This window comes from Poecilia reticulata, chromosome 11 (assembly GCF_904066995.2).
Source record: "Poecilia reticulata chromosome 11, P_reticulata-male-v2, whole genome shotgun sequence".
Lineage (NCBI taxonomy): Eukaryota > Metazoa > Chordata > Actinopteri > Cyprinodontiformes > Poeciliidae > Poecilia > Poecilia reticulata.
In genome coordinates this window covers 6,966,617-6,982,136 of record NC_088840.1, presented here as the reverse complement: position 1 = coordinate 6,982,136, position 15,520 = coordinate 6,966,617, and the positions used below count along the sequence as shown (strand labels likewise).

At 39.3% G+C, this 15,520-nt stretch overlaps 1 protein-coding gene across 1 annotated transcript in view; it reads right to left on the bottom strand.

The window, feature by feature from the left end:
* Nucleotides 1–9,428, bottom strand: part of LOC103472082 (SNF-related serine/threonine-protein kinase-like) — a 30,820-nt gene extending 21,392 nt beyond the window's left edge. Inside the window, exons 1-4 of the mRNA XM_008421459.3 lie at nt 9,146–9,428; nt 3,467–3,825; nt 3,101–3,319; nt 432–678 (exon numbers count right to left, since the gene is read on the bottom strand). Coding sequence (XP_008419681.1) covers nt 432–678; nt 3,101–3,319; nt 3,467–3,589 — 589 coding nt within the window. The 5' untranslated portion in view covers nt 3,590–3,825; nt 9,146–9,428. The remainder of the gene's footprint in view (nt 1–431; nt 679–3,100; nt 3,320–3,466; nt 3,826–9,145) is intronic.
* Between the last annotated feature and the right edge of the window lie 6,092 nt (nt 9,429–15,520).

Below are 15,520 nucleotides of genomic sequence, written 5' to 3'. Positions count from 1 at the left end.
ACAAAGACGGCAAAGCTACTTTAGGTACATGCAGAAAAACAGAAATCTGCTTTGTCCCGATCAGGCAGATTTATTGTTATCGGTAGAAGGGCCAATACTGTTAATTAAAGCAAAATACCAACAAAAATAGATCAGAGGTGTAAGAGTGCATTGTTGCTGATTACCTGCTTTCTAAGCTGCAACTTGCACATTCTGGATATCGAACACCTCCGTCTCTTTTATCAGCTGGCTGATAAGCTGCCAGGAGGCCAAAGTAGTCAGCAGAGTCCATCCATAAAGTGGAAAAGGTCAAACACTGTGGTCAACGCTATTACTCTAGGTCATTTTAGCGGAAACACCGTCGCCTTATTATTATTTTTATTTAGAATCAGCAACAACTGATTCCAGTGGCTGCTGGGATCAGGCTAGCCTCCTTCCCACTGCGGACTTACCGACTGCCGGAGCATCGTACTCGTCCCCCAGCAGTATCTCAGGAGCCGAGTAAGCCAGCGAGCCGCAGGACGTGTTCAGCGTCTTTCCGGGCTGGAAGCGGTTGCTGAAGCCGAAGTCGGTGAGCTTGACGACGCCCTGCTTCTCAAAGAAGACAACATTTTCAGGCTTCAGGTCCCTGTGAACAACGTGGAGCCGGTGGCAGTAAGAGATGGCGTGGACGATTTGGGCGAAGTAGCACTTGGCCACCTTGAAAAAAACGAGAGATGAGGGAGAAACACAGTCAGAACTGTGGTTTTATGGACGCCTTTCAGTTTACCTGGCGGGTATTTCAACCGCCTACAATAAACTGCAGAAACAGACAATAACCATTAGCCGTTTAGCAAGGTTAGGATGTACACTGTATGTCACAGTCATTATGCCTACGCAACATGAGGGTGTGGCTGAAAGAAGAAGGTTGTCATTTTACAGAGCGTTTAAATAATTACATTTATCTCAGCCAAATACCCGTCAGAACGGCTGAGTTTGATGTTTAAACATTTTCCCCAACATTATTTGAAGCTAATGCAAAAGATTTCTTTTATAGCAGTGGTTCTTAACCTTTTTTGAGGTATCGAACCCCCCAGTTGCATATGCGCATTCACCGAACCCTTCTTATTCCAACCCCCCCACCCCGACACACAAAATACTTTGCGGTATTCTGATTTAGTAATGTAATTATATTAGCTGTGTAACCACCCCCACACCACTAGAGGCAGTACCAACCCCGAAAAGATGCGACTAAGGAGCAGATTTAGACTATAAAATTTGGTAAAAACTGTGAGCTTTGCTGAAGTTATTCAAGACAAAAGTTCAAATTCATGCTGAGAGTGGAACTCCTTGCTCCTCCGCAGCACTGATTAGCTAAGCAATGTAACGTGATCCTCTGCAGCAAGTGATGGCAAAGCGGGGCGTCATCTCGACTTTACACAAGTGTGTCTTTACCTCCGCGGCAGAGGCTCCGCCGAACCCCTGAGACCGACTCACCGAACCCCTGGGGTTCGATCGAACCCAGGTTAAGAACCACTGTTTTATAGTATTTCTTGCTCAGAAACATGCAAGAACAGAAAATAAAACATGCTAAGCAGCTAGCAATATCTGAGCAATAAACAGATAATTAGTGAGTAAGTTTAACATCTCTTAAAAGCTGTTGAAAGTGGAGAAAACATAGGGTCAAGAACATAATTTCATACGAATAAGTGCTTAAGTGAGCGACTTTCTGTATGTGAACTTGTAGAAACCAGATTTGTTTTGTTCATGTTGCTAAAGTAGCTACAACATTGGTGGGAATCAAGCTAGCACACGGTGAAAATTTGGTAAAAGTTACAAATAAATACATGTAAAATAACTGATGTCAGAGAAAAACACAAGTGTGACATAGTGTCAGACATTAAAATATAAAAAATTTGCTGGACTTTTAACCTGCTGAAAAACAAACAGTAAGAACAGAGAAACCTGTTAACTAGCTAAAAAGACAACAGCTGTTAGCAAAAAAAAACAAAACATTTTAGCATGAAGCTAAAAAAGAAGATTGTAATTGTACTTTTGGAAGTAATGTGTGCTATTCCAAATTAATAGTAAAGAAATAACTATCAGAATGTAGACTTATCTGTATGAACAAGTCATAGTTCTTATTTCTTTGCTAAAATAGCAGAACATCTAGGTGAGAAACAACTAACCCAGTCCAAAGATAGCATGAGGAAAGTTTATTGCATAGAGTTTTAAATGACTATGCAATAAGAAAGTTTCCATCACCCCAGATAAAAGTGTCAGCACTGCTTTAAGTATTAGGTTTACAGCTATTTTTTTCCAACTTCATTCCAAGCTAATGTCAGCTAGTAAAGGAATTCTTTATATGGCCACAGAATCCGAGTGCAGCATACCTACAATGTAATGGGAGCACAGCTAATGGGGCTCTGTGGAGCACTGCAGCAAGCTTCTGGAAGTTAGCCAGTCAGAGGAAAGTGGACTTAGCTGCCCATAAAGAGGAAGAAGCTAAAACATGTTGCTTCAGCAATAATATCAACTAAAAACCTATAACTGGCATAATATACATTTTTAAAATCCAATTCATTTAACACCAGACTCAAAGAAACAAGAAAATGTACCTTTTAAATTGTAACCCTGTTCTCATATGCCAAGAAACCAAATTATTTCAAAGTAGATTCAAGACACTGGATACCTAAATAAGAAGAAACAGTTCAACTAAAGTCTATTGAAACTGAACAACTCGTCCGTTTCTGTGCCCTGACTTGCAGTGCTGCTATGCTAAATGCCACAGACTTACCCCTGGGGGTCTTAAACTAATGAACTTCAAAGGATCTGTCTGCACAATGCTTTCATAAGCCCCAGACAAACGTTGAACTTTGCTGCACTGCCTTCAACCAAAAACATTGTTCTCACTTCAAAACACGGGATTTTAATCCATCTAAATTCCCATTTGCAGATTTTCATCCTGTCCCAAGATAATGAGTATTAATTTTGAACTTTTTTTATCTCTCTTAATTCTCTTGAGGCAAGTCCAAGGTCAGACGATGACATGAAAGACAAACAATGCGGTTCTGGCTAATAGGTTGACGAGCTCTTGGTAACTACACAATCCAACGCCGTCCGCCTTCTCCGCCCCTCTCACCTCTTCACTGAGGCCTCCGTCGTGCTTCATGATGCAGTCGTACATGTCTCCCCCGTCGCCCAGCTCCAAAATGAGGTAGAGCTTGGTGGCCGTGTCGATGACCTCGTAAAGGCGCACCACGTTGGGGTGCTGGACCATTTTCATGCATCTGACCTCCTGGAAAAGGTGGCCCCGTGCCACCGGGTCCAGCTTGGTCTTGTCTATGACTTTCACTGCAACCTGGAGGAGAGTCAGAGGGAGAAGTCAAGAAACAAACTACTTTTACAATTGGAAAATTGTGTTTTTTAGACACATATATTTGCACTAATTTGTAATGGATTTGCAGCTACAGCAATACACCTTTATGTGCTTCATGTACACGCGTACCTTCTCTCCGGTGAATACGTGTCGTGCCAACTTGACCACTGCGAAGTGTCCTCGACCCAGCGTCTTATCGAGATCGTACAGCCCGGCGATCTTCCCGTCATGATGGCGCTTCAGCCCTGACATGTCTGAAGGATCAGCCTTTTGTTGCCTGCTGGTCTTCAGCTGTCACTTCTCCATTTCCCCTGAGTCAGTTGAAGTTAGATGAAGTTGTTTTGGGAGCTTTTATTTCATTCCCGTGTCTTGAGGTAGTCGTACAGAGCCTAGCGATTGGCTGGGATCTCCGCTGTTGCGCTAAATAGTCAGGCTTGTGTTGCTGTGCCGTCGGCACTCGGCTTAACTCAGTCCCATCAAGTGGTGATCTGAGGGCGAGGAAAGTAAAAAAGAAAAATATTAAAACTGACTTCTACCCCAAATGTGACAGTAACAAACGTGATCTGGTTAAGATTGTGATTTCTAATAATAGTGAGTGATTTTTCACTCAAAGTACAGAATCAATCAATCAATCAAATTTTATTTGTATAGCACATTTCAGCAGCAAGGAATTTCAAAGTGCTTTGCATAATTAAAATAAAAACAGCCTGTGACATTGAATAAACAGCGAGAAAGAGAAAGAGATTTTTTTTTAAAAAGATTAAAAAAGATAAAAACATTAAAACCCGCAGAAGTCCTTTTAGTCCTTTAACCCTCTGGGACTTTAGTCAAAAACACCGTTTGACAAGAACTCCAACCTATAGGTTTTTAGTTGAAACGCCACGAACTGCGACTCTAAACCCCATAGGACTTTAGTTAAACGTCGTTTAACTGGGACGTTTTCCGGGGGGCTTTACATCATTAAAACGTAAACAGTGAGAAAGAGAAATAAAAAGAAATTAATAAATAGATCATTAAAAACATCGAAGACATCAAAACCCGCACTCTAACCCTAATTTAGCCATAAGCAACTCTAAACAGGTGGGTTTTAAGTTGAGATTTAAAGGCACCCAGTGTTTCAGCTGTTTTACAGTTTTCTGGAAGTTTGTTCCAAATCTGTGGTGCGTAGAAGCTGAATGCTGCTTCTCCTTGTTTGGTTCTGGGGATGCAGAGCAGACCAGAACCAGATGATCTGAGGGGTCTAGACGGTTGGTACGGCAATAACAGATCTTTAAGGTATTGTAGTGCTAATCCGTTCAGTGATTTATAAACTAACATCATCCTTTGAGCTACAAGGAGCCAGTGAAGGGACTTTAAAACTGGTGTTATGTGCTCTATCTTCCTGGTTTTAGTGAGAACACGAGCAGCAGCGTTCTGGATCAGCTGCAGCTGTTTGATGGATTTATTAGTCAGACCTGTGAAGACGCTGTTGCAGTAATCAATGCGGCTAAAGATAAACGCATGGATGAGTTTCTCTAGATTGTGCTGAGACATAAGTCCTCTAATCCTAGAGATGTTCTTCAGGTGATAGAAGGCCAACTTTGTGACTGTCTAAATGTGGCTCTGAAGGTTCAGGTCAGAGTCCATCAGTACTCCCAGGTTTCGGGCCTGATCGCTGGTTTTTAGTTGTAATAACTGAAGCTGTGCATTGATTCTAGTCCAGAAGTCTACAGCTGTACAATTGTAACTAATCTGTTATAAAAGATGATTTCTGACAATTTATTCTTTAAAACTATAAAAGTTTAACTTTCTTGACCCACACACAGAAATAAAAATGTGCATTTAAAAATAAACGTTAGATAAAAATTTATACTTAACCTCAGCTTAAGTTAAATATGCAGATGACTCTGTACTATCAATGGCTTTTTGACATGTTAGGTATTTTTACAGTAAAGTTTCATTCAAGAGTGATAATAAATAAACACTGACTCTCTAATACCTGAGGAAACATTTCTTAGTTTTTTGTAATATGCATCTATCGCTATGGTTACCAAACCAGGTCCTGGGTTCAGTGACATGGTTTGGTCAATTTAAACCAGAATCCAAACAACCATATTTTCCCATAAGTATTACCTGTTATTTATGTTAAATAATAAAAATAAAACTATGATAAAGCAGGTTTTCTTTTGAGCTTGAGAAAAAGTCTTCAACAACTGGTCGTCAAAACCATGAAGGCCCATTAAAACGCTACGTAAAATCATAACATATATCAACTTGAAAACTCTAGATACGTTCATTTGAAGTTAAAATTTCTTGGCTGAATAAACGACATGTGAACTGGAAAACCAAAACACAAGCAGTTATCCAAAGGCAAGTGATATCTAGTGGTCAAGTTGGGGAAGGAAACCAAAACTATAAATAAAATAGTCTCAATACAGCAATATTGTCGTTTATTGCGATAACTTCAGGAACAACTTATCGTCCTGCAAAATTTGTTATCGTGACAGGCCTAAGAATTAATCCAATTGTTGCTTTGTTATACTCCTTTAAAAATGAGCAATCATCTCCATGTCTCATCAGCTGTTTTTCTTTTTTTAAGTTGCATGAATGCATATTTCCTCCCAGCAATGACTCAAACGCTGTGTTCTTTTGAGACGCTGCGTGTCTTGCTCACTTCTAACCTTTTGCTCGGATCATTCATGCTCTCCGGTCGTGCGGCATGTGGCCTCATCACTCTGATTGTGAAACAAAGAAAAAAGAAAAACCCTGCAGGCAAGGATGCCATTCCACTTCCAGGAATTTACCTGCGTGCCAAGATCAAAACTTGCAGCACGAAACACACAATGTACCAGCGAGGAACATTCCAGGGAGGTGATGCTTTCCGAGGCGTGCCCCGTTTGTCGACGGGCTCCGAGAAGAAGACAACATAAAACTAAATAAAGGTTGCCAAGGAAGCACACCTGTGGGCATAACTAGTGGTAATGAAGAAATATCTGCCATCTGTGGTTAAATGGAAACTTGTGGTTGCTCAAAGGAAACTATAAAAGGCTCGGAAAGCATTTGGCCTGATCCAAAACTGGGAAACTGTAACTGTGAGAAAAAGAGTTTGTCAGTTTTCCAACTAAACATCATACAGACAAACACACTTTAAGAGAAATGTAAAAAAAAACAACAAAAAAGACCAACTCTTGTATACCCTCTCTCTCTTCGAAACGGCCAATCAAAAGCGTGTTGATTTTTCCAGTAACCGAGGCGACGAAAGGGCAAAACACACACACACAAACACACACTCAGAGTGCTGATGATGGGGCAGGCCAGGTGAGATCAATGCTTGCTGCGGCGCGGCGCTCGGCGGCCGAGCTGGCCTCAGTCAAACCCGCTAATTATCAGCAAATGGCTGATCTGCCAGTCTAAATCCAGACTCCTTATTGGCCTAAACGGGGAGTGTTTAATCACTTGATTGGCTCAGAGCAACCGATTGACAAATCTGCGAACTAAGAATGAGGTTAGGAATTGTTAATTACGCACCCTCTGCTAGGCTTTTGTGACACGTCTATTCACAGGCCTCAGTGTTGGTTGCATAACACGTTGGAGTTAGCTGGTGGTGTATTGATTTACAAAGTAAGCTGTGTGTGTGTATGTGTGTGTGTGTTCAGGGAGATACACGTATCTGCATCTGAGGTCAAAGGCCTGTTTTAATAGCTGCACTGTTCCCACAGCTTCCGATGAATCCCAGATAAGAGCGTGATCTGACTGTTGATTAATTCGGCATATAAGCAGAAACTTTGACACCCAGGTGAGGAAACATCCCAGATATGTTGCTTCAGAATAACCAAGGAAAAACTGAAATATGGATCAGCCGATAAATACCTGGACGTGAACCTAAAGAATTTACCTTTCCTATGAATTAAGCTCCTTTTAATGAGACATAACCCTTTTTAGCTTAGATATTTTATGTACAAATTATGTTATCAAACATGGTGGTTGATTTCGATGTGGACGATATGGCTCTCCATCCAGGGCAGCAAGACTTGAGGGATGAGAGGTGATTAGGCCTCTTGCAATAAGCAATAAATCAATAAATCAATTGATCGCATGATAAGTTAAAACTAGCTCCATAATTTCCATTCGCTGGATTTATTGTTTTTCTCTTTTCTACCAAAATTGGTCTTCAGTCTGGTGTTTTGGTCTAAACTAGGATATTTTGAAGGACAATTTTGTTTACAGAGATGTTATAATTCATTTTTATTTGTTGTTTCTGTTTAGTTAAATGATCATTAGAAAGGTTATTGATCTTTAACATTGTGTTATTCCGTTATTACTCCAACAGAATTATAATATTTGAGAATGGTCTCAAAGCAACAATATTATCGTTTATCGCAATAACTTCTGGGACAATTTATTGTCCAGAAAATGTTATTGTGACAGGCCTAGAGGTGGTTGACAAAAAAAAATGAAGAAAGAAAAGTTGAGATGTCAGTTGCAGTCATTTCTTTTGCTTCTTTTGTCTGCTCAATCCATGATAGACAGAGTAACAGTCAAACCTCTGAAGGAAAACATGGCTGCACACTCCAGGTGGCAGTTGGAAAAAACCCCGGGGGGGAATTTAACGTACGATAAAATGTGGCCTCGTTTTCTCTAGAAGCATGTTGCAACCTGGTGCGTACAGATGCTTGTGTGGAAACGGCACGCTTTTGAATCTGTTCCATCGAATCTTACAAATTCTTTTCCTTGTTTTTTTTTTTTTTCCAAGCTTCAGCTTATCGAGGTTTTAAAAAGCTACACTCTTCCAAAACGATGAACAATTATTCCTCGTGCTATGCAGTTTGGAATCCTTTTTTACCAAAGAGGATGACAAAAATTTATCGGAGCAAAAAGTAGTGCAGAGTTTCACATCCCCTACAGGCTGCTGCGCACTGCCTGTCAGCTGTCGGAAAGAAGAAATCTACTCTAAACGAAGAAGACTAATTTGATTTATTTCATGTGAAACACATGAACAGCATTGGGGTGGAAACATCCGTCTTCTTAAAGTAACTCCATTTTGAGACAGGCACCTGTTAAGAGCCAACTTTGGATTTGCTAATTAACCAGCTAATATATTTATAGTGTTGTAAAATCCTTAAAAGATTGAATATTTAGCAGAATCAAATCAACAAGAAATTGTTTTAACATTATACACGAAGTAATCGATATGTTCAACTATTATAATGGAAGAAGGTTGGTTTTAACCAGAACATTTTTAGCTTGGTTTAAGTGCTACTCAATCTTTTACAGATTTCTTAATGTCACTGAATGTTGCATCAGGATAGTTTATGATCTGATATATGTGGTATATGATGCCTTCATGAGGGGAAAAAACAATTTAGTGTATCACGTTTTCTTTTAAACACAATACAACCTTAAATAATTGTGTATGATGACCTACATATTAATTTAATACAAGCATTGCCTGAACAATGTTGTCCTCGTTCTACATGCAAGGCTGTAGTGAAGCTCCCTCAGCACAGATAGAGCATCATGTCTGTGAATTATCTATAACATTGTACATCCAGACTAGGTCAGTGTCCAGAGTTAAACATTTAATGTAGAGTTTGTGGTTGCACATGAAATCTGCTGCTGTCAACACGCCTGCTGGCTGCATCCACAACAACATGACAGCGCAGAGAGCAGCAGCAGCAGCAGCCTGCGCCAAACGGCACATCGGCCAGCGCTGCAACATGATGCATTAAACAAACACACACAATCCATCAGAACCACAACCCAACTTTACATCAAACACCCCGGATTCTACCTGCGTGCATTCTCCCACCAAGAACCAGCCCGACTTACCACAGAGAAATCCGAAGCAGCGCCAGGCGTCCTATCTGGTCCATTTCAATGCTGCGGGATTGTGCGCGGTTCCCGGACGGGTATTTTTCTTCTTCTTCTTGTTCTTTTTTTCTAACCAGGTTGATATCCGTCACCGGTCAGTTCAATACACTGCTGCCGCTTACACTGAGAGAACTGGCGGAAGGTCGCTCCCAAACAGTCCAGAGTTAATCTGTCACACTGTCAACTCAAGCCCTCTGTTTCCCTTTCGCTCTGGCGCTATTAGCTGCGCCAAGTAAACACAGGTAGCAGGATGATGCGGAGCTCCGGCCTTTCAAAATAAAAGGACCCAGACTGCTGCTGTGGACGATTTGATTTCATTTAGCTGTCAGAAATAATAATAATAATAATAATAATAATAATAATAATAATAATAATAATAATAATAATAATTGTTCATGATAATAATAAACCCACTAAGCATATTAAATCTATATCAGCAATTATCTCAGATACACTCGATTTTATCTTGAAACTCAAACTGTTCTTAAAGCAGAGGTGGTTCTGTTATTATTGGTGCCCTGGGCGAACTTCTTCTCTTCAGCCCCCTTCTCCATTTCAACTACACTAAACTAACAAGGCCCATTTTGCAAAAAACAGAAAAATAGAAATATATTTTTTTACTTTCATCAAGAAAGTTATCCATATCATTCTGTTTCACAAAAATATGATTTTATTTCTTATTTTTTAAGCATTTCTTTTTCAGTTTTACAAGTAGAAAAAACCATTCAGATACAATGTATATATTACAATATTTTCTTTCTTTTTATTAATTTGTGTTTTGAAAACATCGTACTTTGTGTTAAACTCAAAGGCCTATATGTAATGTTAAATATTGTTTTAAGGATTTTTATGAAAATAGACACAATTTCAATATTTGAAAATTATGATGTGATAGTACACTTTTTGGAACAACATGGAGCTAAAGCCCAGGGGATCTATTGAACCTACCATGCATCAGTTGATAGCTGCTCATGTATAAGACTACATATCCATCAATCAGTGTTAATATTATGACCACTTGCCTAAGAATAGTCCCCCGTTCTTCCAGAACCAGCATTAACTTCATCAGCAGTACGGGTGACAGTAGCTCATCTATTAGATTGGATCACATGGGTCTGCCTTCGCTTCCCACATGCATCAATGAGCCTTGGCTTCCCACGACCCCGCGTCGCTGAGTCATCAGTGTTCCTGCCCTGGGTCACTTTTCATAGATCTTGACCACAGCAGACTGGGAACACCAGCCCAATATCCTCAAAACAGCAAGAGCTGCAGTTCTGGAGATGCTCTGATCCAGTCATCTAACCATCACAATTTATCACCTGTCAAACTCACTCAAAGAACTAATATCTTACCCATAATGCCTCCCTGTGATGCAGTACAGTAACTTTAAGGGAAAATAACAATCACAACTGCCAAACAATCCCACACAGTAACAGGTGCCATGATGAAACAACAATTAAAGTTTGTTAAAGTTATTCACTTCACCTGTTGCAATGTTAAGCCTTATCAGTGTATCTACAGATACATCTACAATATTGTAAGATGTATCTATTTATAGATACAAAAGTTTATCCCCCTAATAATAAAGGAAGATAAACTGTCTAAAACAAACTAGCAAACATGCTAAGATGCTTTAAAGAAGAAAAAAAAGTCAGTGAAATCACTTTTTTAAGTTATTACTAAACTGGAAACAACGAATCAGACAAAATCTTTATTCAGTTTTCAGTCATTATTCAGCCATGTTTTCATGCAGGGTTTAGTGTGTAAAACATGGGGGTAAACAGGCTTAAAATAAACTTAAAATTCAGCAATGGAATGGAAAGCACATTAGGGCACATCTAATTGGACTCCCGAATGCTTGGGATGCCCTCCACGTCATGCCACCCTTAGCAGAGAGCCATACCACTCATGTTAAAAGCCGCCAATATTTCAGACAAGCCTTTTATAAATTATTTAAGTAATAAGTTGGACAAATAAAATGAAATGCATGTAATACTTCATGAGCAATTATTCCAAATAAAACTGCTTAATTTGATATACGTGTTAGAATAAAGGGGATGTAAATATAACCCAATTAGAACCGGATAAAATACTAACATGAAAACTGATTTTCTTTTGTGTACTAAAACTGAAATAGATTCTGGCTTTTATCATGAAAGAATAATTGTTACCGTTTCCGGTTTGGTGCCCATGAATGACAGCGCCGTAAGCTCAAACGTCAGAGCTACGCACAGAAAGTAGCGCGTTTATCTGTCCTGATAATGAACAGCTTTAACTTACTAATAAGTATATTTCCACCTGACGTCTGTTCATTTAACTGTTTGCTGTAATGCTATAAAACGCACTAACAGCGTGAAGGTGACATGAATTAAATTATGCTGCTCAGGTGTATGGATTAAAACCTCTAACCTCTCCGGTCAGTTCATCCTCTTAATTGTTTTTACCAAAGTCGACGGCTGGCTAACGGTGGTGACGAGGGTGTGTGTGTGTGTGTGTGTGTGTGTGTGTGTGTGTGTGTGTGTGTGTGTGTGTGTGTGCGTGTGTGTGTGCGTGTGTGTGTGTGTGTGTGTGTGCGTGTGTGTGTGTGTGTGTTGGCATCGCTCTTTGTTCCTGTTCTCTTCACTCAACCAGCTGGGCAATGTTCAAGTGTACCATTATGCAATATTTACCAGCTCCGCCTGAGATCTGAGCAGCAACCTGTTTGGCTGGTTGTGCTGTCTCTCAGCACGCGGGCCTGTTCCAGCCAGGACCCGACTGCAGGCTCTATAAAAAGACACCAACATGGCTCCTTCCGTCAGCAGCAGCGGATAGTAACGAACAAACACAAAAAAGACAACACACCGTCTCCGGACAAGGTCTTAAACAGCATTTTTTCCCCTTTCTTAAAAGCTGAGATTTAAATAATGAAATATCTTGCTTTGTTTTCTCCTCAATACTAAATTAACCAACATCGCCCCCTAGTGGACATTAACAAAATAGATGTTAGATGTTAGATCTGATCATTTTTAACAGATCAGATCTGTAGGATTCATACGGAGTACCTTGGGGGGACATTTATAGCGTTCCTTTGCAATGAATTTGTAAATACACTCTGATACACAGATGCAGTATGTACACTGTAGTGATTACTTGTTCAAAAACTCAAAAACCAAAAATCTTCAAGGTGATCAAAGCAAAAGAGAATTCAACTCAAATAGCCACTTGATGCACAGAGGGTTTCCGACTTACACAGTTCCAAAAAAAAATTTTATAAAAAAATTCCCTTCTCACCCTCCGCGGGTGGTCTGTTTCATCCTCTGAGCTCGGGTCCTCTACCAGAGGCCTGGGAGCTTGAGGGTTCTGCGCAGTATCTTGGCTGTGCCTAGAACTGCACATTTCTGGACTGAGATGTCTGATGTTGTTTCTGGGATCTGTTTGAGCCACTGCTCCAGTTTGGGGGTGACTGCCCCGAGGCCCCCGATGACCACAGGCACCACTGTGGTCTTCACCTTCCAGGTCTTTTCCAGTTCCTCCCTGAGGCCCTGGTACTTCTCCAATTTCTCATGCTCCTTTTTCCTGATGTTGTAGTCACTTGGTATTGCTACATCCACTACAACGACTTTCCTCTGTTCTTTATCCACCACCACAATGTCCGGTTGGTTCGCCATTACCATTATTCCACAGTTGAACATGGTACAAGCACATGAGCCCTAATGTTTGGCTACCTGATTGTTTCACCTGCAGATTGACTGACTGGTACTGACTGGTAGACTAACTGTCAAAGTAACTGGTAAACTGGCAAAAAACCTTGTGACCACCCACGTGCATAATGAGCTACCTAAACCTACGTATTTATACTGTGAAACACCCATGTTCCGAACTGAAATTAATTAACTAATTAAACAAATTGCCAACCAACAAACTTTGATGAACAGCCATAACCTCTGGTGATTATTTGTACTTCCCGTTTCAATACTCAACAATGCTGATAATGAATCACTACAAATGTTATTTTATTTATATATTTATCCCCCACTCACTCAAAAGCTAATATTAAGGCACACAGTTCTACTGTGTATATACTCAAATAATTAGATGTTTTTTTGATATGTTAATCTTTAATTCAGGAACCGATACTTGGTACTTCAGTTTTTGGATCTTTCAAACCATCAGTATAAATTTGCAAATAGTCATATTTATTTTGTATTTGATTATATAATTCTTGGCAAATATCTGTAATATTTATTTTCTAATATTTGATAATGATCTGTCTACATAAAAGTATTTCCATGTCCATGTATGTCTAAAGGACACAATACTGTTGGACTAAATCATTAAATGTTTTTGCTCTATTATCCCAACCCGCCCAAAACTATTGATTTGTTCCTTTGCTCTTTCCCAACAATTTTCTAACACTTTCTTAACTGGATGATCTTCATTATGACCTTTTATATTTATCCAACAATTGGAATACACGTCCATAGCATCCTATTTTAACTTGAACAGTTCATATAAAAAAATCCCATAACCAAACATATTTCCTCCTATGCCTATCTGATGTAACTTAATCATTAACCCTTCTCTCCACAGAATATCCTGTTTTATCTACATCAAAAAACACGGCAGCAGCAGTTTCCTAACATCATCTTAGGAAACTGCTAAGTTTCCTAAGAAACTTAGCAGTTTCTTAGGAAACTGCTAAGAAACTGCTAAGAAACTGCTTAGCAGTTTCTGCTAAGCAGTTTCCATTGCTCCTCTCCCTCTACGAAAGTCACTCTTATGTTAGAGTTCATTAATTTCTGTCTCTGGGCTCCAAAAGGTCCGTTAACCAGTTTTAGGACCCGAACAGAACCTCTGGGTGTAAATTACCTAGAGAAATAATGAGATTTGGTTATAAACAGGCTTTAATATAACACACTTCATCTTTCCCTGGGGCACTATTCTACCCAAAGCTCTGATCAGTTCTCCAATAGAGAAGGCATAATTAATCAAAAAGCCATGTACCAGAGAAGATAACAGACGCTGTTCAAATTTTTACTCGCATAATACTGAATTAAAAGTAGAGAGGGCCTTGATAATAGTAGTTTTGATTAATTCAAGCTTGTGACATTCTAGTCTGAGTTTGATTAATTTAAGCTTGTGGCATTCTAGTCTGAGTTAGACAACACAACAGAACAAGAACCGGATGGAAATGAAATGTGGGTCACGAAAGGAACCGAAGGGACGAAGGCTGCTAACGTCTTGCTAGCCAGCGGTAAGTTTGCATCAAAATGCTAAAAATATTTGTTTAATTATAAATAAACGGTGTAGTACATATATAAACAAACTTACGTTGGTTTCAGAAATAGTTTTATTGTGATTTTTATGATTATTACTATAACAATCATTCAGCTTCATGTTATAACTGCATGGAGGCTGTTTGTTGCGACTTAATATAGTTTTCTTCATAAACTAGTTTTAACTAAGCTCAGTACACCAAAGAGTCTATGATATTGTGAGGTTGCTGTTATAACGCGTTCATCATTGTTTTTATCTTCAACATATTTTTGCAGTCTAAGCAAATGAAGATGAAAGATGAAGCCCAGGATCAGGAATTAGAAAACCTAGAGACTTTTACGTCTCAAAAGAGGCTCTGGTTCCACCAGATCAGCAACCAGTTCTGAGGATGAACCTCCACATTGTCTTCATGGTGGAAGGTTTTCTTCTATTTTTTTACACTAAGCAGTTGTCCACATTTTTAACAACAGCAAAAACTGGTGTGTTAATGAAATGAAATGCTTCTTCACTCCTGGCATTTGGTCCCAATTATCATTAGTTTTGATTATGTCACATACATAGCGAGTCCACAAAGTCCTAAAATTGTAAGCTTGACTTTTTTCTTTGCTGTTTTTTGTACTCTTTAAAATGCAAGTGCTTTCTCTGTTTAGTTGCTCTGTTGTTATTTTTTTGTAGGTTTCTGTAAAGTGCAGTTAATGGAAATGTTTTATCATTGATCCTCACTGAAACACTGTCGGAGCGTCCACATGAAAAAATAATAGTCATGAGTCATAACACTATTTTATAATGAAGTTGCTGAGCTCCAGCTCACTGATAGGCTGGTGATAGGTCGCCATCTTTCTTGAAGCAAAGTACAGTGTGATGCTAACCAACCAGAGAAGTTGTAGCCTGCTGATGCTGCCCCTCCTCATTATCATATTATTATTTATCCTTAAAAAGGGTAAATGAAAAAAGGATAAGCGTAAATGAAAAATTGAAAAAGGATTAATGAATAAGGGTTAAAAGAACAGTCAGGAATAAATAAATGTATAAATGAATAAATATAACTAGGAATAAAGATGCAAATTACTAATTTAT